The sequence below is a fragment of the Agelaius tricolor genome, unplaced genomic scaffold, assembly GCF_023055355.1.
Source record: "Agelaius tricolor isolate 1412-34295 unplaced genomic scaffold, bAgeTri1.0.p SCAF_4, whole genome shotgun sequence".
NCBI lineage: Eukaryota > Metazoa > Chordata > Aves > Passeriformes > Icteridae > Agelaius > Agelaius tricolor.
The window spans coordinates 49,447,927-49,470,481 of NW_027269264.1; the positions used below are offsets into that span (position 1 = coordinate 49,447,927).

At 53.2% G+C, this 22,555-nt stretch overlaps 1 protein-coding gene across 1 annotated transcript; it reads left to right on the forward strand.

Moving 5' to 3' along the window:
* Window positions 1–988: 988 nt before the first annotated feature.
* Window positions 989–20,255, forward strand: LOC139589454 (C-C motif chemokine 19-like). Its single transcript, XM_071425921.1, has 4 exons — window positions 989–1,046; window positions 2,176–2,299; window positions 2,622–2,718; window positions 20,178–20,255. Exons 1-4 carry the CDS (start codon window positions 989–991, stop codon window positions 20,253–20,255), a joined length of 357 nt encoding a protein of 118 aa, XP_071282022.1.
* Window positions 20,256–22,555: the final 2,300 nt, after the last annotated feature.

A 22,555-nucleotide genomic window follows, 5' to 3' on the forward strand; every position in this document is an offset into this window, starting at 1 on the left:
CCACAGGGGACTGAAGCAGCCTGGTGTAAGGGACATCACTGCAGGTGGCACTGGCACTGGCATGGTGGTGAGTCACCATACCAAGGAGAAACAGCCCCCATCCCTGTGCTCCTGTGAAGATTCAAAGCGGGAGCGCTGGTGCGCGCTCTCGGCAGTGCCCACGCAGCGGGTGAGATGCTGGCACCCTGTGCTGTGCACACAGCCTCCGTGGGGGATTTCTGCTCTTGCATGGAGAAAACCTGTTTACTGGAAGCTCCATTGCTGCCTTTGGCCAAGAACTCATTTTCTGGGACACCTGGAAATCAGATTGTCTTTTGGCCTGTGAGATCGTGGTCCTGGAGTGCGCTCTCCTCTCTCTGCCAGCTTTGGATATGCCCCCATGAAGGCACTGGGGAGGGCAGGGGGGGAAAGGCAGGCTTCAGCAACCAGCCTGGGAGACTCTGGGGGGGAGACAGACATCACCCCAGTACCAACATATACCCCAAAAATTGAGTTGAGGCAAGTTCTACCCCCCACAGCATCAGAGGGTTAAGACTACATGATATTTATTGTGAATGTCCCAGAGATGTCTCAGAGAAGAGACTGGGAAATGTGTGGGGTGAGAGCCCCCCAAGTGCTATCCCAGGACCCTGGGGTGCTTTCACAAGGTAAAAGGACCTTGGAGCTGCCTGGTCCTTCCCAGCAACATCTATGGCCTGAGTGCTGGCAGAAGAGGGCAAGGGAGTTTTTGGCTATAGGATCCCAGAACAGCTGGCTGCAGGGAATCAGCTGCTGGAATAGTCGGGAACTGCTCAACAATTAAATCCAGCCTGTTGTAATTCCTTTTTACAATGTCCCAGCCTTTAAAAGAAAGTGAAAGCCATGTGCTGCAGGGTATATAAGCAGTGGAGAGCAGCAGCAGCAGGGCCCAGGGAAGCTGAGCAGAGCTCACCTCTCCTGCCTGGAGCTCCATTGCCTCCAGCCCATCCTCTGCCAGCTTAGCAGCAAAATGCAGCAGCTGCATCTTCTCTGCTTCAGTCTCCTGTTGCTGGGACATATCCTGGATGGTAAGATGGGACCTCTCAGGCTGCCTTTCCTGGGGAAATTAGAGGATTCTGTTTCTTCTCTCTTTTGCGTTTCCAGCAGACTTTTAGAGGGACAATGGCTGCCGCTTCCTCTCAGCCCTCCTGTGTCCTCTTCTTGTAACCTGTCCACAGGGACTTAGTCCTGCCCAAAGTCCAGACAGGAGCCTGCAGGGCTCTGGGGCTGGGAAGGTGTGTTTGGGAAAGGGCCATGGTGCAATCCTGCCTCCCCTTTTGGGAAAGGGCCATGGTGCAATCCTGCCTCCCAGTGCCCTAGCCCAGCTTGCATGCATTGGGCTGGGATTGTCTTGGTGCCATTCTCCCCAGTACACCACCGAGGTGACATTCCTGTCGCCCTGTGGTGTAGGGCAGCCTGGAGGCAGGTGGCAGGGCTGGGAGCAAAAGGGAGGGTGTCTGTTAGGGCAGGGCTGATGTTTGAGAGGCTGTTGGTGCTGGATGTGGCATTTGCACAGGTCACAGCTATCTGGGTGGGTGACATCAGAACCTCTACATGTGGTGGGGAGCTGGGGGGGTCCAGATGTTTTGTGGTGTTGCACCACCACACGTTGCTGCTGAGGGTACAGATGTCCATGGGTGCTGCCAGCCTTGTCAGGTGTTAACAGTGAGCACAGGATTTTCTGGGAGGGTGACTCTGGATCTCCTTCCCTGCAGAGAAGCAGACAGGTATGTCCTTCAGCTGTCACAGGGATGATCTGTGTGGGGTGGGCTGGTGGTGGGGTAGCTGCCAAAGCTGTGATTGCTTCAGTAAATAAAACTGAAATCATCCCCAACCCCTCAGAAATGCGTGTTTGTATTGCAGCACCCTGAAGCGGGGTAAATAAAGACCCCTGTGTCCTTTCTTGCTAGCTGGGGTGCAGGTGGGTTGCCTTCTGCCTGTTTACTCTTCCCCATCTCCTTTGCTTTCCGTGGGAAGGAGGTAAAGGGCTCTCAGCACTGGGGTGTGAGCGCAATAAAGCACTCAACAAAGGTGCCTGTGTGCCCGGGCAGGGCGGTGTGTGACAGCATTCCTGCAGGCACCGTCCTGCCACAGCCCTGTCTCTCCTCTGGGAGAGGCTCAGCTGGGCACAGCCTGCTCGGTGTGTTCCTCCTCCAGTGCACGGCGGCAACAACGTCCTCGACTGCTGCCTGCGGACGAGCGAGGCGCCCATCCCGCGGCGGATCGTCAAGGATTACTGGCTCCAGCTGGTGCAGGACGGCTGTGACATCCCTGCTGCCGTGTAAGAGCCCAAAGTGCTGATGGCTGAGGCACTTGCGATGGCCAAGGGATGGACTTTGCACAGGCAGGGTGGAAAGCAGAGCAGGATGGCAGAGGGATGTTGAGCGGGATTTGAGGGTGAAGGAATAGGGAGAGCTGGAGAAGAGATCCTGGAGATCCAGAGGCACAGTGAGAGGGGACAAAAGCCAGGGAAGAAAGTCATCTACAGGCAGAGATGGGGGAGGGCACTGAGGTGGGGAGTGGGTGAGAGCTTGAGGTGTTTTTGGGCATCCATGGAGTGCCAGTCACTACATCTTGGTTTTTTCCCCTCATGGGCCTGGCAGATTCATCACCACAAAGGGCAAGCGCCTCTGTGCACCCCTCCATTCCCCATGGGTGATTCGTCTCCAAGAGAGCCTGGATGCCAACTCTGCCAAGAGTGTAAGAACCATCCCTGTTCCCAGCCCAGGGGGTGGGTTTATCCACTGCCAGACAGGCTTTTCCCATTGTGACTGGGCTGCTGGGAAGAGCAGGGCTGTGTTCTACCAAGGCATGGATAATTTGTCTTGGTCTCCATCCCTCCTGCCTCCAGCTGGGACTAGTCTGCCTCCTTGGTAGTCCCTCTTCCGCCCCAAATAAATGCAGCCCTGGGATTTTTGTCTACCCAGTTCGCTCTTGTCTGAGCCTGGTGTGTGCCATGGCAAATGGCACCGGGAGCAAAATCCCTTCTCACTTCTGCCCTGTAAGCTTGGAGTCTGCTGCTTGTGCATCTCCATGGAGAGGGCTTATGATGAGCTTGGTCGGTGCTTTACAAGCCCTGATGGGTCCATCACTACCATGGCTTGTCCAGCAGAGGAAGGGACCCTGGAGAAGCTATTAGCCCAAGGAGAACACTAGTATCAGTTGGGTTTTTCATTTCCCTAGGGCAAACCACAGGGCAAGTAGGTCCTGAAGAAGCCATGGCTTGTCCCAACAGCTGGAGGGGACCATCTCCCACCTGTGTATCTGATGCTAACAGAGCCAACCTGCTTTCATCTCCAACCTCAGGGCTGACCCTCCCTGAGACTCATGCCAGTGTGTGGGACAGGGCAGAGCCCTGTCTGCTCTGTCCTTTTCCCTCTGCCTCCAATGTGACCCACCAGCCTGTGTCAGGCTGAGCCAGGGGCTGCTGCACTCCATCACCTTTGCAGCCTGGAAGCTGTTTGATGGACTGGTCTGTGAGGCGAGCTGGGGACTCCCAGGCTTCCCATCAATACAGCAGTTGTGAGCTCCAGCCATAGTCTGATCCCTGTGGTTTCCATTGCCAGCCCCAACCTAGAGTCCTCCTGCATCCCTGGGAAGGGCTGCCAGCAGAGAACAGTGTGGGGCTGGAGGGGAGTGATGGAAATGTTCCAGATAAGGGCCATACATTGTACTGGTCCTTGCCAAGCACAACCCAGATGCCCTCAGAAAATGTGTAGCTGATGTTGTTCCTCTCTCACTCCTGAATTCCCTGCACTGTTTCCCTCCTGCCCTTCCTTGCAAGGGTAGAAATAGAGCCACTAATGTGGAGCAGGCAGAGATGTGGCTCTTAGCCCTTGCTCTCCTTGGGGATATTGTACCTTTTCTCAGTCCCTCAGCCTGACACCACTGTCCAGCCCTGCCCCATGCCCACGCCTGGAGGTTGTGCTGCTCTCAGGTTATTTGCTGCTAGATCTGTTCATTGCAACAATTCCATGTGTATGCCTCTTCTTTACTCTCTTTTTAATTTTTTTTATTGTGCAGTGATTCTATTAAATAAAAAGAAAAGCCAGCAGGTAGTTGTCGTGTCTCATGTTTGAGCCTGAAAGCCAGCGTGGAGTGTGTGGTGAGCAGGCAGCACTGCCTACTGTGCTGCACAGGCAAGGGGGCTATGCTGGGGTATGGGGAGGAGGCAGGAGAAGGAGGGTTCCTAGGGATGAGGGACACAGCAGATGGGTTGCAGGTCTCTCCTGGGAGTCCCTCAGCACTGTGGAAAACAGGCACCCTGCTCTGCACTGCTCAGCCAGGCTGTGGGTGTGCAGGGATGGGGTAGGAGGGAGCATGCCAGTGTTGCACCATCCAGCCCCAAACACTTCAGTCCTGCCTGTGTAGATGCTGGGTTGGATCTCCCCAGCTCTCAGCTTCCACAGGGGCAGAGGACATGGAGGAAGTGCTGCAGGAACAGGAGGTTTGTCCTTGCAGTAAAGAGAAACTGAGGCACAGTGTGGTTGATTCCTCTGGCAGGTCAGCACTTGCTGGCTGCTGGGGTGCAGATGAGTGGGAGGATAAGCTTTTGGGGCAATGGAGGCTGCTGAAGACACCTTTCCTGGGCACACCCATGGATAAGGCACAGATGGCGGCTCCCCAGCTCCTGCCACTCATCGACAGTAAGCTGAGAGTTTGTGGCCCTTTTCCTCCTGAGCCTCAGGTCTCCTGTGCAATCTGAATAAGGTCTTGCTGTCTCAAAGTGTCCTTTTGTCCCCTTTTGCCCAGGCCATGCGATGTCTGAACAAAACTGTTCTGTCCAGCTGAAGCTTTGTGTGTTCAACAGGCAGGCACCATCCTCTCCTCCCAAGCCCTGCTGTGACTGTCTGCATCATTCAGTTAGTCAGGTTTGGTGCTAACCAGCATGCCTAGGCACAGGTTGGGAATGAAATGGCCCAGGACTGTTCCTGAGGGCAAGGGAAACACCCCTCAGGGGATGCCATCCACAGTGATGCAGTGGCTGGGCTGTCCAAGCCAGGCTGTGCCCAGGTACCTGAAGGCTTTGTGCTGACACCTCTTGAGCCCAGGCTTAATCCTGTCCCTTCTTCTCCCCTGGTCGCTTGCCTCACTCAGCTGGTGGCTGGTTTCTCTTCCAGGTGTTCTCCCCTCCGGGTGCCCCTCCCTGGTATGTGCACACACAGTGCCTCGGGCTCAGATGTCTCTGAGTGTGACTCTCAGGCAGCACCAGCTCTGTCCCAGACCATTAACTACAGTGACAGCCTCAGCAATTCAATCCTGGGCAGAAGGAGGAAGAGAAGGAAGGCTGGTATGGGAAGAGGGGCCAAGATAAACAGTGTGAGTGGGAAATGAGGATAACTGGTGCTGGCTTGGACAGAAGCCTTCCTGCTGCTCGCTCAGTGACCTGCGAGGGGGCCGTGGCTGGGGAGGGGGAGGATGCTTGGCATGGATCTGCTCTGAGGCTGAGCTGCTGCAGCTGGAGCAGGTCCCTGTGAAGGGCAGGGACTGCCAGAGGGGCTTAGCCTGGGGTGGATTAGATTCGTCCTTGGCTGCAGGCTCCCAGGACAAGGAGAACAGTGTCCTGGACCAGGGAAAATGAGGGAGAAGGGGCTTACACTGATCTCTTGGAAGCAGGTTAATCCATTTCCATGAGAGTTTCAGGGATGTTGTAGCCAAGCAGCCCTTAAGAGCACGGTTGCAGAGCCCAGGGTTCTCATCTCTCCTGGGAGCAGTAAATGTGTTCTCCTCAGAGCAGTGCAGCTGCACACCACAGATCCCTGCTAGCTCCTTGCCTGCTGTGGTTCTCAAGTGGATGGTGCTCCACGTCCCAGCTCTGGCTGCAGGCTGCTCTTAGCCCCCCACCCCCCAGGAGAGCACAAGAAGAGATGCTGTCCTGGACCACGTATGAGTTCCTGGCTCCTGTCCCTCCTCCAGCCCTGCAGCAGCCTCTCTGTCCACGCCAGAGCCCAACTCCTCTTGGAAATCTGTCAAAAACCAGATTGGTTCAGTGCTTAGTAAACCAGGGAAGGAGTTTCTCTGATTCAAAATGTCAATGATCTCTTTAGAAGGAAGCAGCCACTTTCCTCAGGGAAAGTAGCTAGTCACTGCTGTGTCAAAAACCTTGGTTCCCAGCCCAAAGCCAGTTTTAGTAAAAAAGTCCTCTTGCTTTTTTCTCCCCAGACATGTTTTTCTTGCTCTTTTCCTAACCTCACTGCATCCTCGGGGGTGGGTGGTGCAGGACCAGAATCCATTGCAGTATGATGCAGACATACCCTCAGCAGCTCAGGAGTTACCTGCAAGGATCTCTCTGGCTCTGGAGCATTGGCTGAATCCCTTGGAGCCCTTTATTCAAGCCTGGGGACCTGTATTTCACACGTTGTGGAGCAACAAGGTGCTGTAGCTGCAAAGCTTTCACAAGGAGCTGACAGAACAGCCGCTCTCCTGTGCACAAGGCAGGAGATAAAGGACAAGGCTGCATCTGTGCAAGCAAACTGAGCAGGCACTGGGTCGCTCCCTGGCTGCCAGCACTCACAGCTGGGATCATGAAAGCACTCGTGTGTCTGCCTGGCGTGGTGAAAGCAGTCTTGGATGGTGCCCAGGCTGAGTGCAAGGGGCACCAGACACAGCAGGCACAATCTGCTGCGGTCTCAAGGTCTGACCTGGTGCAGACATACCCAGCTGGGAGGTAGGATTGAAGGTTCCATGGTGGAAAACATCCATTTGCTTCTCTGCTAGCAGGGCACCAAGGGAAATGCTATGTTGGTCTCCCTTGGTGCCATAATATCCTTTCCAGGAAGGGTGTTTACTGGAGCTGGTTTTGTCCCTTGCCTCCAAAGAGAGAGTGTACAGGGGCTTTTCCTGTCACCAGCATCCCCCATGTGCTGCACAGGCTGCTCCTGGAGTGACTGGGGAGGGACCAACTGCATCCTCCCCACATGGGCCTGCAGGCAAGGTGAGCAGCACCACGGGCGCTAAAAGCTATTCCCCCTCTCACAACCTTCACACAGCTTCCTCACCTGACTCCCTGGTGCACGAGAGTCGACAGGAGGTGTGGACATGCCCTGGGCCCATTTGCCAGTGCAGGGGCCAGTTGTTCCCCATTCTGGTGGTTTCCACCCCATGGTGCCAAGGCAAGGGGCTGCTCTTCCTTGGCACAGGTGCCAGATCCAGCTGGCAGGGGACCTGTTGGTTTATATGAGGAGATGGGATGTGTGGATGGCTGGGAAGGGTGAGAAGCCAGGTGAGGAAAAGCCCCTTTAGTCTTGTTCCATTGTACTGTCTGCTCTTGCCTAAACAACATGTGTGGATGATGGAGAGGATCCAGAACTGGCATCTCTTATCCTCAGGCCCCTGCTTGCTCCCCCCTCATTTCCAGCATGTCATCACCACTGCTGCTTGTCTGGACACTTCCTGCTGAGATTTGTCCTGTGGGAAGGTGCCAGCACTCTTAGCCAGGCTGCATGGTTCCAACAAGGAGCTGGTGCCATTCCTGCCATGCTCCTCCTGCAGCTGAACTCTCCCTGGTGGCATTGCCTACCCTGCACCTCCAAGGTCTGGAGCATGAAATCAGGGTGTTTGCCCTGCCCTGAGCTCCTGGAGTCAAATTGAGTCCAGAAGCTGTTTTATATGGAGACCCTTGTGCCTGGACAGGATTTGACTTGGCTTTGTGTTTCTAGAAGCAGCAGAAACTGCAGCTCATTGCAGTGGGGGCTGAGCCCTGAGCCAGGCACAACTGTGCCCAGGTCCCAGGGCTCCCTTTGGAAAGGGAGGGGGACCCTTCCTCTCTGCCCTCAGATGCACCCATCTTCTTCAGATGCACAGAAGCACTAAAAACTGGACATAAAGACAAAACCAGGAGGGCAAGCGAAGAGAAGACTTAACCTGCTGAGAGAATGCTCTGGAAAATACCTGTTACCCATCCCTCCTGAACAGGCAGTAGGCAGTGAGAGCAGGCTTAGTGCCATTTCCGTGGCCCTCCCCACCTCTCTCTCCTGTTTTCTTGCTTAGCTGTGCCTCCAGGTAAGGCTTTTTTCTGCTCTCCAGCTGTGTGCCCAGCCACGGAAGGCTGGTGGAAACCTATCCTCCCTTCTTTCCTCAGTTGCTCTGCATCCACAGCAGAACGGCCTGGATACAGGGCAAAAAGAACTGAGACTGAGGGGAGGGGTCTCCACCAGCTCAGATTGCAGGGATGGGGCTTGGAGGGGGCTAGCAAAGATCTGGTAGGCTCTGCTTGGGATGAGAGGGACAGCCATGGGGCAAGCAAAGATGAGAAGATTTTGGATGTTCTCATGGATTTGTGAAACTGGTGTGCAGCCTGAGGCTGGCTGGGATGCATTACACCCACAAGCATGAGAAATCTTTCCTAGCCTATGGTGAAAAGGGAAAGCCAGAAGATTAAGTAAGGCACACCCAGGGGCTTTTCCTGCAATCTTTCTTTAGATCTAACAAGAACAAACCACTAATCCTGGTGTCTCACTCTGTCTGCTTGGCCCCGTGCTGCCCAGTTTCTGCCTAGTTTCCTTGGATTCTTCTGCTCTAGATGTATTTTACTGGCATTGTGACTATTCTGTGCCTGTCCAGCTGTGCTGCATCAATGCAGATTTGCAAGGTGTGGTGTTCACAAGCTTCCTGGCTTGGGAGGTTTCCCTGCTGCAGCCTTTAGTTGCTTCTTGCTCCAAACACATCTCCTTCTTCCCTACTTTCCCACAGAAAGCAACATTTTCTTTCTTGCAGATGTTATGGTTGGGAAAGCCCCTTCTCTGCTGAGATGTGGACTGCAAGCCCACAGCTCTGTTTACATGGACGCTCCTTAATCCTGTTTAAATTATCAAGCTGTGACTTTCTGTTCTCTGTGGGAGAGACAATTCTCCAGAAATGTGAGCTGCTGAGGTGGTCTTTGGTAAATAAATAAAGTGCTTTCCTTGAAAGTACCTGCAATACATAGTTTCCCACCTTTTTATTTAGCTGACACAGCTTTTGGAAAGGCACCAGTGTGTGTTTATGGTGATGGATGACAGCCACTGCTCTGCAAAGAACAAAAGCAGAAGTGTCCTGGATACAGATACAGATTCAGCCTCTTCTCACAGTGCTCGGCTTCCTTTCCCACCACTGCATTGTCCTCTGACCCTGACAAGGACAGCGGCCCCAGGGAATTCCCAGTGTCAGAACCAATAGGGCTGTGGGTTTCACTGTCTCCCTGAGGTGAAAGCAGGGATGATGTCTGCTGGAACCCAGCTGTTTCTGAGGGCTGTGTCTGCCCTGTGCAATGGCTCTTTGCTGAGCCTGTGGCATTCAGCTGGATTCAGGAGGGCAGCAGGTCCTGGAGCTGCTGTCACTCAGCTCAGCCCTTCACTCAGCTCAGCCCTTCTCACTTCAGGTGGGCAGGCTCTGTCCTGTTTGCACTGCTTTGCCCCCCATCCCACTACAGACACTTGGAGCAGCAGATATTTTGCAGTTTGACAGAGGATGGTAGGAGGGATGCTCTCTCTACCTTCATCTGGATTCCAGCTAAACTACTCATTAGCCTTGCTACCAGAAAATCCAACACAGGTGGTTTGTTGGAAAAAATAGCATCTTCTGGCATGCCTGTGTGCTGTAGAGCTGGTGTTTAAAAATGAGTTACTGCAGACTGAAGCAAAAAATCACCACAAAGAGCCATTTGTGAGTCAGCCTCACACCGAGAGGTGCTCAGGTCTCCAGCCCAGCTCAGCAGCTGGTGCAGTGCTAATAGGAGAAGTGGGGGTTGTGTTGGGATGAGGAAAAGGGGTACACATGCTGCAGCTTGCTGTGACTGCATCCAGCTGCTGTCCTCTTCCTTTCAGCAGGGGTGGCTGCTTGATTTATCTCTGAGATTTCTTTAGTGAGGATTTTGGACATCACTCATGAGTGGTCCTGTAGGGCATGAATTATAAAAATCAGTGTCATTGGGAGGTGTGGTCCCAGATGGGACAGCTGGACTCTGGAAAGGTGTGCACCCACTGGGGAGGGTTGTGGAGGACAGTGGTGAGTTTGATCAGAGGTGTGGATGATGTGGCCTTAAACAACAGGCTGAAGGAACTTGATTTAATCTTGCTTCCAGGAATGGATGACATGGTCTCCAAGTGCACAAAGGGACATAGTGAAGAGAAAGTGAAAAGAAGTACTGAGTCCAATTCTGATAAGTCAAGAAACCACAGGGGTCAGATTTGGGGGAAATTCCATTTAGCAGGAAGAAGAAGATGAAGAAATGCTGCATGTCCATTGCTGGAAAGTGCTCTTTTCCAGTGAGACCAGAGCTTGTCAGAAAACTGGAAGCAGTGCTGGCTCTGGCTCAGCACAGGATGGGTTAGACCACCCCAGGCAGTCCTTCCTAATCCTTTTTCCCCCTTGTTAAACTGTCCTACCAGGTTTCTAGAGGGTGAGGTGGACCTCCTCAGCCTCATGGTATACTTCTGAGGGCTATGTGAAATCCTTCACTTCCCATGACTTTGGGAATCTCTCTGAAAGGTGGAGAAGGGAGGATGGAGTTACACTCTGAAGTCCCCATTTACTGGCTGGGTGCTTGATGTGAGGCTGCCTGTGGTCACAGGAAACCCTTGCCCCTGGATGCAATTCCAGGATCTGACCTAGTGCCCAAATGATGAATATGCCTTGGGAGCTTGGGGAGAGCTTGCCACGCCAGACTGAAGGAAACAGATCTTGTGTTCTCCCATTAGAAGTGCCTTTGAAGCGGAGCAGGCTGTGCAGTGCTCATAGTGGAGTGTGAACCATCAGCAGTGAAAACCAGCATTCTTGTTGTCACCATCTGGGACACATGCTAGGGTGCTCCTGATGAAGGCCTTGGCAGGCTTGGCTCTGTTTCACCAGCAAAATTTGAGTTTGGGCTTGAGGAAAAAAGGGAAGCAACCCAAAGAGATAACAGAAAAGAGCTCTTCAGGGCGAACGTGAAGCCAACGAGTTTAGCATCAAACGCCTTTTGAAAGCAGCTGTGCAGCCTCGCTCAGGGATAAATAAAGGCTGGTTTGAAGCTGGAGAGCTAGCTGGCAGAACACACTGTTCCCATCTTGCCAAACACTTCCCAGACCACCTGTCCTTGCAGGGCTGGGCTTCCTGCAGAGCTTTCATGCTGCTACACGCTCCAGTGGAGTGGATGGGTGTATTGCCAGCATCTCCATGCTCAGCCCAGCTTGGAGCGAGGGCACAGCTCAGGCTCTTCTCAAGGGGAAAGCCCTTGCAGGGTCCTTTATCTCTCTGGAGAGCTCAGAGAGATGGAGACCATTCCACCTCATGGTATATCCTCACCCTTGCGATGATTCCAGGATTTGGAGTGGGAGGCAGCTGTGAGAGTTTGGCTGGCAGGAGATGCGCGCTGCCTGGCCCCAGGGTAGTGCCAAGCAGAGGCCATGGTTTGGGCTGGGGCAAGGTCTGAATCATTGGAGTCAAGGGAGCTCTAATCAAAGCAGGCCCTCAAGTGCCTGTGCTCAGTGCTCTAGCAGAATAAGGAAAGACTCAAGCAAAAAAAACATCTGGAACAAGATCAGAAGCCAGACACTCTCCTAAACAAAGGAGATGCATGGCCTTGGAGGGGAAAACAGACATGAAAATAGAGACGGAGGGGGCCAACAGAAGGTTGGGTTTCTCTGGATCTCATTTGTCTTCCTTGTGCTGCAGCTGTCTAAAGTAAATGCTGGGGGGCTGTGGTGTGCTGGAACACGCTGGGGCCATTCGTCATGGGCCGTGCTGTCAGCTGGGACAAGTCCATGATGATCAGAACCTTCCAGCTTTCCAGAGGGCTCTGCCTCACTTGCACCACTAGTTTTGAAGTTGCAGTCTCGTGCTGCCGACAGGCAAAGGTAGGGAGGGAACAACTTCTTTCAACAGGGCATTCACCCCTGTTGACCTGTGACCCTGAGATGCTTTTTCACAAGGACTCTGGTTGGTCTTCAGGAGGGTCATTGCCCTCTCTGTTTCCAGAACCTCTTCAGTGTACTCCAGGAAAGAATTCCTCCTGGTCCAGATCTTGCCCCTCGCTGACTGTGTCTGGCTGTACTTACACAAAAGCCTTCTGGGTCAGTACTTTCCAGTCTGAACAGCCTAACAGCCTCAATCGGCTCAGCATTTCTCCTTCTCTTTCTGTTCTCCTGTTCTGGACAGTGTGTGTCAATGTGGAGGACAGGCAATTCTGCAGGGATTTGATACGGAGCTGCTACAATGGGCTTTCTTTGACAGCCAGGAGATGGAGTCTGGGCACAGCTCTGTTGTGAAGAGAGTCTGCAGCTTCATGCCAAGCTTGCCTGGGCCGTCAGGGACAGCACAGGCAAAGAGCAGAAGATCAGAATTCCAAAGTGAGACTTTTTCTCAGCTGCTTGCAAAGGTTGCTGGAGAAGGCCACAGTGGCTGGGATTTTGAGAGCTTCCCTGTGGAGCAAAGGGGCTGTACTACTCCAGAACAACATAATCCTTCCCATTTTTCCTGTGGGATACCCCTGTCCAAGGATTTCCAGGCAGAGGCTTATCAGGAACAGGAAAAATCCATCAAATAAAATGAAGCTAAAGTCTTCTGGGACAGAACTGCTGAGAGTTCACAGGGGGAGCTAGGGAAGTTTCTGAAGTGTGTAAGATGTACTAGGCTGGTATTCCTAAAGGGGCACAGCAGCAAGGAATGGGAAGTCCCTGGCTGGCTCTTCTATGCCTGATAAGGCAGACTGGCTCCATGCCCTGCTAAGGAAGGACTTGCTTGTGCATCCTTTCTTACTGGAAACAGAGGGGAGAGTCATCAAGATAACAGTCAGAAGGATGAGAAAAGAAAATACGTCCCACTCCAAGCACAGGCATTGTGTTAGCCAAACTCCTAAACTTTTGGAAAGGAGCTATCAGAAACTGGGCAGCATTGAAAGCCACTGAACCCCTGAGCTCCTCTCCCTTCTCACAAAGCTACCCCTGCAGCATTAGAAGTGCACTGATCCCCTGGAATCCTTAAAGGCCTTTTAAAGCCTCCTTCTTCTTCAGGGAGCCTGACCCAGGACTCCCACTCAAATTTGATCAGAAACATCCTCTGCACAGCCCACTGCAGCATTGCTAGGGTCCTGAACCCAAAGGCTCCTGTTCTACTGCATTCCTGTAATGCTCAGGTCAAAGTTTAAAAACATCAGCAGTGCTCTTTTCACACTCTCTGTTAATAACCCACTGAACTCAGCACGGGTGGGGCACAGCCAGGGGTTGGACAAGTGCCCCACAGGTAGGTGCATGAGGTTCCCACACAAGCTCCACCTGGGGAAGCTCCTGCACTGGTGCCTCATGGGTGCTGGCAGGGAAGGATGACTCTGGATTCCTCTCTGTCTGCTGATTTCTCTTATGTACGTGGTAGTGGTCTCTGCTACCACTGAGACAGAAGAGACGGAAAAGAAGAGACGAGAAAGACAGAGTGAGGGAGCCTCGTTCCTGACCCAGCACTGCTGCTCTTGCATTGTTTCCTTCAGCCCTTGCACTGAGAAATTTCATGTGATGCCTTTCACATCCTTTTATTCTTGTAAGGGGTAAATACTGCCACTCTCCTGAATGATCAAAGAGGCTCATTAACCTGTTCTCACCTTCCTTGTTGGTGTCCTCTGACAAGCCCCACAGGGTACTGGGGCAGCTGCTCATTCCAAGTAGAAAGGGGTGAAGTGCTTGCTGAGGCACGCCTCACCCTACAGGGGGCTGGATGAGGGGTACCAGCAGAGGTTCTTCCCTGTCCTTCATCCCCAAAAGATCTTTTCCTACCCAGCATTTCTCACATCCTGAGGAAGTGGTTGCAGATAGAGGAGCTGTGAGTGCTGTCCGGGATGGAGGGTGCTGGTCCTCTGACCTCCTGTGCTACAGGAACAAGAGCTCTGCTGGCTCTCTGCCCTGCTCTAGCAATGCTTAATCCAATGTCCCTGACACCCTGAAAAATCCCAGCCAGCAGAAAAAGGCAGCTGCCCCCTGGGAAGGACAAAGGCACCCCCAGGTCTCTTCTTGTCTTTGTTCAGGCAGGCAAAGTCCAAGGCCAGCTGTCACATGGAGCCAGCCCAGGCTGTGGGTGTGTGGCAGCACATCCTGGAGGCCCACAGAACCTGGAAGCAGGGATAAAAAAGCTGGAGAGAATTTTGCCTGAGGGCATCCAGGGGCAGTGCAGGGCTCAGGACACGATGCACGAGGTTGGGCTGGTTTTATGTGAACTCACAAATGGAACCGATGGGTAGTTCCAGTTCCTTGCAGTAGAGAAACAGCACCCTGGACCACATCTGTGCTGACTATTGACTGAAACATGCTGACAGGTCACTCCAACATATTTCAAGTATTTTGTAGTTCCTGTTTGTGGGTTTCATTCAGTTTGTTTGTTGGTTGTTTTGGTTTCTTTTATTGAAAATGAGAGTGATTTCTGTGGACAGGGGTGCTTGGGGTGAGCATGACAAGGACTCAGAGATGAGCACAAAGTAAGAGGCTGCTCTGACAGATGCCTGCCCTTCCTCTAAATTTCTTGCAGCTGCTGTTGCTGCATCCCAAACACCATTTCTGAAGGGACAAGAGGGTTTGTGGTCATGCTGAGGGAAAAATGCCCCTTGTCACCAGCATGGCCCAGTGTGGAGGAGCAGCCCTGGCAGAAGAGATTGCTCCCTGCCAGTGTCAGAGAGCTTATCAGGCAGACATAGCTGCAGCTCTGAGCCCAGGAGCACCTGGGTTTTGGGAGAATGACACTGCTCAGCTCTGCTCCTCAGTAACAATAGGCTCATCCTTTTCAGAAATAACAGAAAAAGCAAGATGAGGAGCATGCCCTGCCATGGTCTCTGTGTGTCACTCAGTGTCCTCCTCCTTCCCTGTGTACAGGAGTGGCAGATAACTCTTCCATTCATTGTATGCCTGGTCTGTTTAGATAAAACTGTGAGGGCTTTAGGGTCTAGGGCAGGTCTGAGTTTCTGGACAGCACCTATAGGAGTAACAGCTCCTTGAGAGAGGCACACAAGGCTGGCACATCCTGCATGTGAGTGCTGATGCTCCTTTTGGTGTGTGGGAACTGAAGCCACAGTGCTGACTGCTGGCAAGGGCCATGGGAAATGCTCCAGCGTTCTCTTTACCTCCCTACTGTCCTAATATCACAGGAAAACACTGACAGTCCTCCAGGCCAGGGGAGCCCTGCTTTGGTCATGGTAATGCTTGTCTTTGCCAGAGACCCCATCTCAAGGGGTCTGTGAGGTGCTGGAATGGCTCCACAAGCCTTGCCCCTCATAACTCCCCTCTCACACAAACACAGAGCCAGGAGAAGGCATCTGCCAAACTCCCCCCAGCACCAGCAGTGGCAGCAGGCAGCAGTGGGAGCTGGGCACGGGGTACAGCCACACATATCCATAGCTGATGGTGAAAGAGCTTGCACAGGACACAGTGAGCACGGGAAGAAGCCAAAATCTCCATCCTGGTGAGTCTCTGCTACTCTTTCTCAAGGTTCCCATGCTGGTACATGTGAGCCAGTGCCAGTTCAGAGCTGACATCACATCAGAGCCCTAGGCACATCCCATCCTGCCATTCGCTGGGTTTATCCCTCCTGGCACCCTCCTGGGGTACTTGGATGGTGTCACAAGGCTGTGCATGGCCCCCTGTACCTGTGTGAGGACACTGAGAGCCACCTGGTTTGCAGCCAGGGATGGGGTAAGGCTAGGCTGCTCAGCCTGCCCCAGGTGCATGCCAGTGAATACTTCCCAGCTAATCAGGGATGTTTTCTAGAGAGCTCTGAGCTGTGCACAGCTAATGTCTCACACCAGTGCCATTTACCTCTGCAGTGAAATAAGCTGCTGATTACACAGCAGTAGATTAAAGGGCTTTCTGTATCTTTATTGGGTACAAGATACAAAAACTTAGCCTGGAAACTGTCTTCAGAGAAAAAAGAAGTGAAGGTAAATCTAAATGATAAAGGGAGGACTTGGCTCCTTTCTCCCTTTTTACAGTCTGCAGATTACACAGCCTTATTTATTTCAGTAAATACTCACAGTGCTACAGAGAAGGTTCATTTCCTTGCAGAGACACTTGCAAGATCCACACCTTGGTCTTGTCCTCTCTCTTTTTGCACTGCCAGCGGTAATTTGTCCTTTGCTGCTGATGGATTGTGTGGCTTGGAGAGGTACTTTGTCTCCTGGCCTGAGCCATGAGTAGAGGAGCAGTGGGGAGTTGTGTTGTCTCCTTGCTGTTCTTGGCAAAGATGAGGAGCACAGGAGAGATACAAGACAGCAGCAGCCCAGATCCCAGAGATGCCAAGAGGATGGGCTTCCCTTGGTGAGACAGGAGCAAGACCCCACAGCTGGGGGGGCAGCACCCCCTTCTCACACCTCATGAGGTTTCAGCTGCTGCCCATCCCCCTGACAACTAATCTCCTTGTTTTTGGGGCTTTTCTTACTTTCTGGATCCAAGATGTGCTTTGAGGAGGGGTATCAGAATTACTGCACCAGGGGAATCACAGTACCAGTCACCACGGGCTGTGCTGGAGCCTGTGCAAAGGGAACCTGTGCTTCCCTTTGCAGCTGATGTTCCAGTAGAGAGGGCAGATCCTTTTTGCTTTTTATCTTTGAAGTGACGCCTTCCTGAAGAAATGAAAGCATGACCTTTCAGGCATCAGTATACTTCCTCTGGCCTCCAGATCCCAGTTCTAACACTTGTATAGTTTTCCAGCCCTGCAGAGCAAGGAGCACTGTAGAGGTGAAGCAGGTCTGTAGATCACCTGTCAGGTCTTCACCAGGGATCCTCAGGCCACAGCTTAGTAACCACTGCTTTTAAAGGATTGTGGTGCAAAAAGGAAGAGAAAGAGGCTATTTTCTGCAGAACTGGGCCCTGGAGCAGAGCCAGGCTCCTACGCTGATATAATAAAAATAAGCAAACAGCAAAAATCCCGCAGGAAGGGAAGGCCACTAACCCGCTGCAGGATCTGAGCCACCAACAGCGTTGACTTCTTCCTCTTTCCTCCAATTGAGGCTTTGGTTTCTGCTGGGTTCCCCTCCTGCTGGGCAGCAGCAGGCTGCCCTCCCAGCAATGGTGGCACACAAATTGTACTGTGCTTCCTTCCATCTGCCCTTCCAGGGGGGCCCTGAACTCAGCAGCTCTCTTTAGCCAGGCTACAGGCAAGAGTCTGACCTTCTTGACTGTCCCAGTGCTCCTGAAGACAGAGCAGTGCCCACTGCAGGGCACCAGGGCTGCGCAGGTGACAGCAACTGAAGCAAAGTCCCCTTGTGCTGGAACACTCTGAGCATCATTTCCAGCAGGTTTTGGCCCAGGTCAGCTAGCCTGACCCCAAAGGCAGGCAACATTCCCAACCAGAAAGCAGTCCTTGGCAGAGCTGATTTCTTAATGCAAATGTAGCTGGAGCATCCTTGCTCCTCTCTGTGCAGGCCTGGATGCTGGTTTCTGTGTGATGATTCTGCTGGGGCTCTCGGTGTGCCATGGTGGGTTATTGCCTTTGCCCTGCCACAAGGGTCTGGGGAGGGCTCATCCCTCAGCTCTGCACACAGCAAAAGTGTTTCTCCAGCTCCTTCCAGGGTTAACCTGGCCTGCTCATGCCTCTCATCCATCACCTGCTGGGGCATCTGAACAAGCACAAAGGGGATGTCCAGCCCCACAGTCCCCTGCAGCCTCTTTGAGTCTGCCACCAGTGCCCCACATCGTGCCAAAATCCTGGGCAAGGCCACTGGGAGAGAGGTGCAGGTCCTTACTTGGTGCAGCTCTACCAGGTTTTCTGAAGCATTGCCAGCTCCATGCTTAGAAGATTTTCTCACCAGGCAGCACGAGCTGAGGGATATGGATGGTGTCACCCTGCTGCAGATGGGAGAGAACGTGGCCCCCAGTTTGCTTCAGCCCCTGGTTGCCTTGAGACCACTCCTGACAGGGCCCAGCCTCCAGGGGTCTGAGACGAGGCCTAAAGTAAGACTGGGGGGTGGGAGGGTGGCTGCAGCCCATGGCAGCCTGTCACCAGTTAGAGATGCCATGCAGAGGCAGGAAGCATTTGTTTGGTGGAAGCCACCCCCAGAACCCTGAGCCTATAGGGAAGGGACAGAACCACTCCCAGGACCTGGACTGGAAAGCTGGAATCAAGCACACATCAAGGCAAAGATATGACAGCCCCAGATGTGGGGACTTATCCATTCCTTGGTGTCCTCAGGCCAAGAGGTCAAATCCTCCTGGACTGGCAAATCTCAGCTTCAGGAGTGAAACAGCCACACCTGTGCTTAACTTCTGCTCTGCTGCCTGCAGAGGCTGTGAGTTTCACCAAGGGATGGGAGGCCTCGAGCCACAGGGGTGCTGCCCCAGAGCCCACACCATCCACATGGTCACTGCTGTCCCTGCTGTCCCCAGCCACCAGCACATACCAACACAAGGGTTGGCAGGGAGCCCAGCTGGAAAGGGCCAGAAGGGCTTTCTACCTGCTTGGCTCATCACGATCCTTCCCTGGCCTGCTGCCCTGAGCCTCAGGCTGCTGACTGGCTACCAACAGCTCCCTCAGTTTCTATTCCCCAGACACATTATTCCTTTCATTTTCCAGAGCTTTCTCTGTGACTATAAATAGCCTTGTGAGGGAGTTGCCAGCCCTTGTGGAAGAAGGGGTAATGATCTCTTCCCAAAGGAAGTGGCCAGGACACCTGAAGGAACCAAGTGTAAAGGATAGCAATGTGCCCAGGGGGAACCTGAGGCAGAGGGGGGCAGAGGAAGCTGTGATTAGCAGGGCTCCACAGTGTTTTGTGGAGGGAATACAGCTGCTGCCATTACTTAATTAATGCTTGGTGAGGGGCTGCCTTTGTTGGGAATCCATGGTGCTCCTCTCTGAGCACTGCTGAGCCACAGGCTTGCCACAAAACCAGGCCACAGGCTTGCCACAAAACCAGGCAGCATGCTGTGAACCACCAAGAGTCCTGTTGGGGGTCTACAAGGAATGTTTTAAGTGAGATGATTTATTACTTCTCATTTGCCAGTTTGGCACTGGAGATGGCTGCCATCCCCTCCAGCCAGCCAGAGGTCTGCATTCCAGAAACAAAGCCTTGTTCTGAAAAAACTGTCCTTGTCCAACAGGTGAAGGCACCCACAGGGTGGACTGGAGGTCTGCAAGAAGATCTGCATGCAGCATCTTTACACTTGGCTGGTGTTAGGAGCTGCTGATCCCGCAGTGGCAGGGGTTTCACCCTTCCACAGAACCTCTCCTCCACACAGGACAGACACAGCTGAGATGACACACTTTTCTCTTGACATTCCCTAATTGGCTTGATTTGTCCATATTAAACATTTACCATCCACAGTTAGCTCCTTCATCAGCTATGACACATCATGTTTAACCACATAGCAACATTGCATCAATGCCAGGGCCAGCAGCAAACACTCAGGAAACTTCTGCATAAGGATAATACAGAGACCATGAAAAAATCTGGGTGTGAATTAAAACTTGAACAAGTCTGGAAATACTTCTGAGCTGGTAGAAGACCTCAGACAAGTGTGCACATCTCCATGCACAGCCTTCATCCCTGCCTCCTTTATTTACACACAGCATAATGGCTTGCCTGTGGACCTGGGCACTTGCAGAGAGGAATGAACACTCATTTGGTTTGCAAACCACAGCGTAATTAATTCCCAGAAAAGCTCCTGGACTTTTCTCTCTGGCTGTGGAAGTTCAAGGTGCTACCCAGGGTTAACCAGATGCTTCTCCTGCACGCCCAGGGTGCTCAGTCCCACCAGCATAGGGCAAGGGTGGGTCTTCCAGGACCAGGGAGAAACCAGGCAGGTGGGAAAGGACAGCCATTTCAGAAATAACAGAAAAAGCAAGATGGGGAGCATGCCGGCGTCCCTGCCACCCCCAGCCCCACGCTGAAGAAGCCTCAGGCCCGTCACCCCCAGGGCTTTTCCCTGAGCGTTTTCCCAGCCTCCTCTCAGAGGGATGGACACGATTTATCCGAAGGCTGTTTTTGAAGGCAACGTTTGCCATCTAGTGGGAAAACAGAGTCTGTGTATCTCCCCTGCAGAAGGACGGGGCTCGTGGCTATTTTGGCAGTAGCTGGGAGCCACACGCCCCCTTGCCCATAGCTGGGCAGTGGCTCCCAGCTGGGAGCTCTGGGGAGAAGGAAATTGGAATAGGTGCTGCTGGTTCAGCTTCCCCCAGGCGGCTCGCCAGGCTCTTTGCCGCCAGCCATAGATGCCTGCCTGAGTGTGGATCCCTAGCCCGAGCCCTTGGAGAGGATCCTGGCTGTGGATCCCTGGCCCAAGCCTTTGGAGAGGATCCTGGCCGTGGATCCCTAGCCCAAGCCCTTGGAGAGGATCCTGGCTGTAGATCCCTTGGAGAGGATCCTGGCTGTGGATCCCTAGCCCACCCCTTGGAGAGGATCCTGGCTGTGGATCCCAAGCCCAAGCCCTTGGAGAGGATCCTGGCTGTGGATCCCTGGCCCAAGCCCTTGGAGAGGATCCTGGCTGTGGATCCCTAGCCCAAGCCCTTGGAGAGGATCCTGGCTGTGGATCCCTAACCCACCCCTTGGAGAGGATCCTGGCTGTGGATCCCTAGCCCACCCCTTGGAGAGGATCCTGGCTGTGGATCCCAAGCCCAAGCCCTTGGAGAGGATCCTGGCTGTGGATCCCTGGCCCAAGCCCTTGGAGAGGATCCTGGCTGTGGATCCCTAGCCTGAGCCCTTGGAGAGGACCCTGGCCTAGCTGCTGCCCAGTGTAGGTGGGGAGCTGAAAGAAGTGCTCTGCAGTAGGGGAAAAAGCATCATGTTCTGGATAAATGGTGCCTTTCAGATCAGCAAACCCCTGGGGATTGGTGCCTCCCAGACTGGCATTCTCCCAGGCATCTCTCTTCCAGGTTAAGATCCTCCTGGGATCTCCAGGCTGGCATCTCCAGCACTCCACTGGCAATCAGCACCTTCCAAGTCAGCATCCTCTCTGTCATCAGTGCCTTCCAGGTCAGCTTATTTCTAGTGATCAGAACTTTCCAGGTTAGCTTCCCCCTGGGAATCAGTGCCTTTAAGACCTGCAGATCATCCTGGGGATCAGCCGTGATCCCAGGAGGGGATCTCAGACAGATCTTGGACACTTTTGGCACCTTATGGCCTCCAGATCCATCAGCACAGAGGTGACTGTGCTGGTGCCAGTGCCTGGAATTCATGTGGAGCTCAGCTGCTCCCACATCTGGTGGATCTCCCAGTGGAGAACAAAGGCTGGGAGTTGCTTGAATGTGATGTGACCCTGCAAAGAGCACACGAGACTCCCAGAGGCACCTTTAACTGGGGTCCATCATATTCAGGATGCAGACAAAGGCACAGCTGTACAGAACTCTGTCTGCCCAGTGCCCGCTCCATGGAATCCTGGAAACATGGGGAGCACTGGAGTGCCCCAGCTGGTTCAGAAGTTTCTGCAGAGGTCTGGGCCATGCTGTCCATATCCTCTACTAGTTTATTCGGCCCATGCTGACAAAGCAGCTGATGTGGCAGTGAAGGAAGGGAAGGAAAAGGTGCAGCTGGTGGGAGGAGAGCAGGTAGAGGGGCTGCCCAGGGAAGCTCCCAAAGCATGTCCTGCTCTGTTTTAGTCCCTGCAGCTGGAGGAGAAGATGGAGCTCCTGCCATGGGGAAGGGAGGAAATCATCTCCTCTGAGCAAGTAACATGGCACCCCTGAGGAGGTGTAGTGCTCAGAAATGTGTGCATGGGGAGCACACAGCACGTGTCCCCTAGTGACACCACACTCCAGGGCAGGAACACAAAACACTGGGAACTTTTGCTTGGACAGCAGGAGTGCTTGGGCAGAGCTATGCTGCTGGCTGTTGCTTCCCAGCATCTTTGTGGCCAGGTGCTTGGCATTTCCCATCTGTGAAACACCAAAAGCTTCCTAGAGGCAGGGAAGGGGCCAGCCTAAGCAAGCAAAAAAAGAAACAACCCATTTCTGGAGGGAGAAGCTGACAATGCAGCAGCAAGAGGCAGCTCAGGTCTCTCCCTTCTCCACATCTGGCCTGGCAGGTGATGTCTCCTCTTCTGTTTCAGGAAAGAAGAGCAAGGAATGTTCAGGGCTGTGGCAGCTAGAAAGGGAGGCAGACGAAGAAGAGGGAGTCTGGGGGATTGCAGGGATCTCTAATGGGTTCAGTTGTGGATCTCTAGCAAGTTCCCAGGCAGAGGTATCCACATGGAGGTGAGATGAAAGCCATGGTCAGGATGAACACTCAGCACTACGTTTTTAAAGCATTCATGTTTGGATTCACTGTGTCTGTGGGAATAGTCCCTGCTGTTCCTGCTCTCTCAGTGTCTGGGCAGTGTGAGATGGAAGTGGCTCCTGAGGGGGATGCAATCCCTCTGGAGATGGCCCACATTCTCTCCAGTACTCTCAGGACCTGAGCTGGTGACAGTTCAGCCTCTGTCTCCTCATGTCAGCTGTGATGCCATTTATATGAGGACTGGGTGCATAGGTCACACCCAAGACTTGTTCCCAAACACAATCCTTGCTCTCTGCCCATGGGCCTCTCCTCCCTCTTCACAAGTCAGCCCCTGCAGAGCGAGCATCTTTGATGCTTGGGATGGTAACTGAGTGTCCAAATACCTATCCATACACTCATCTATAA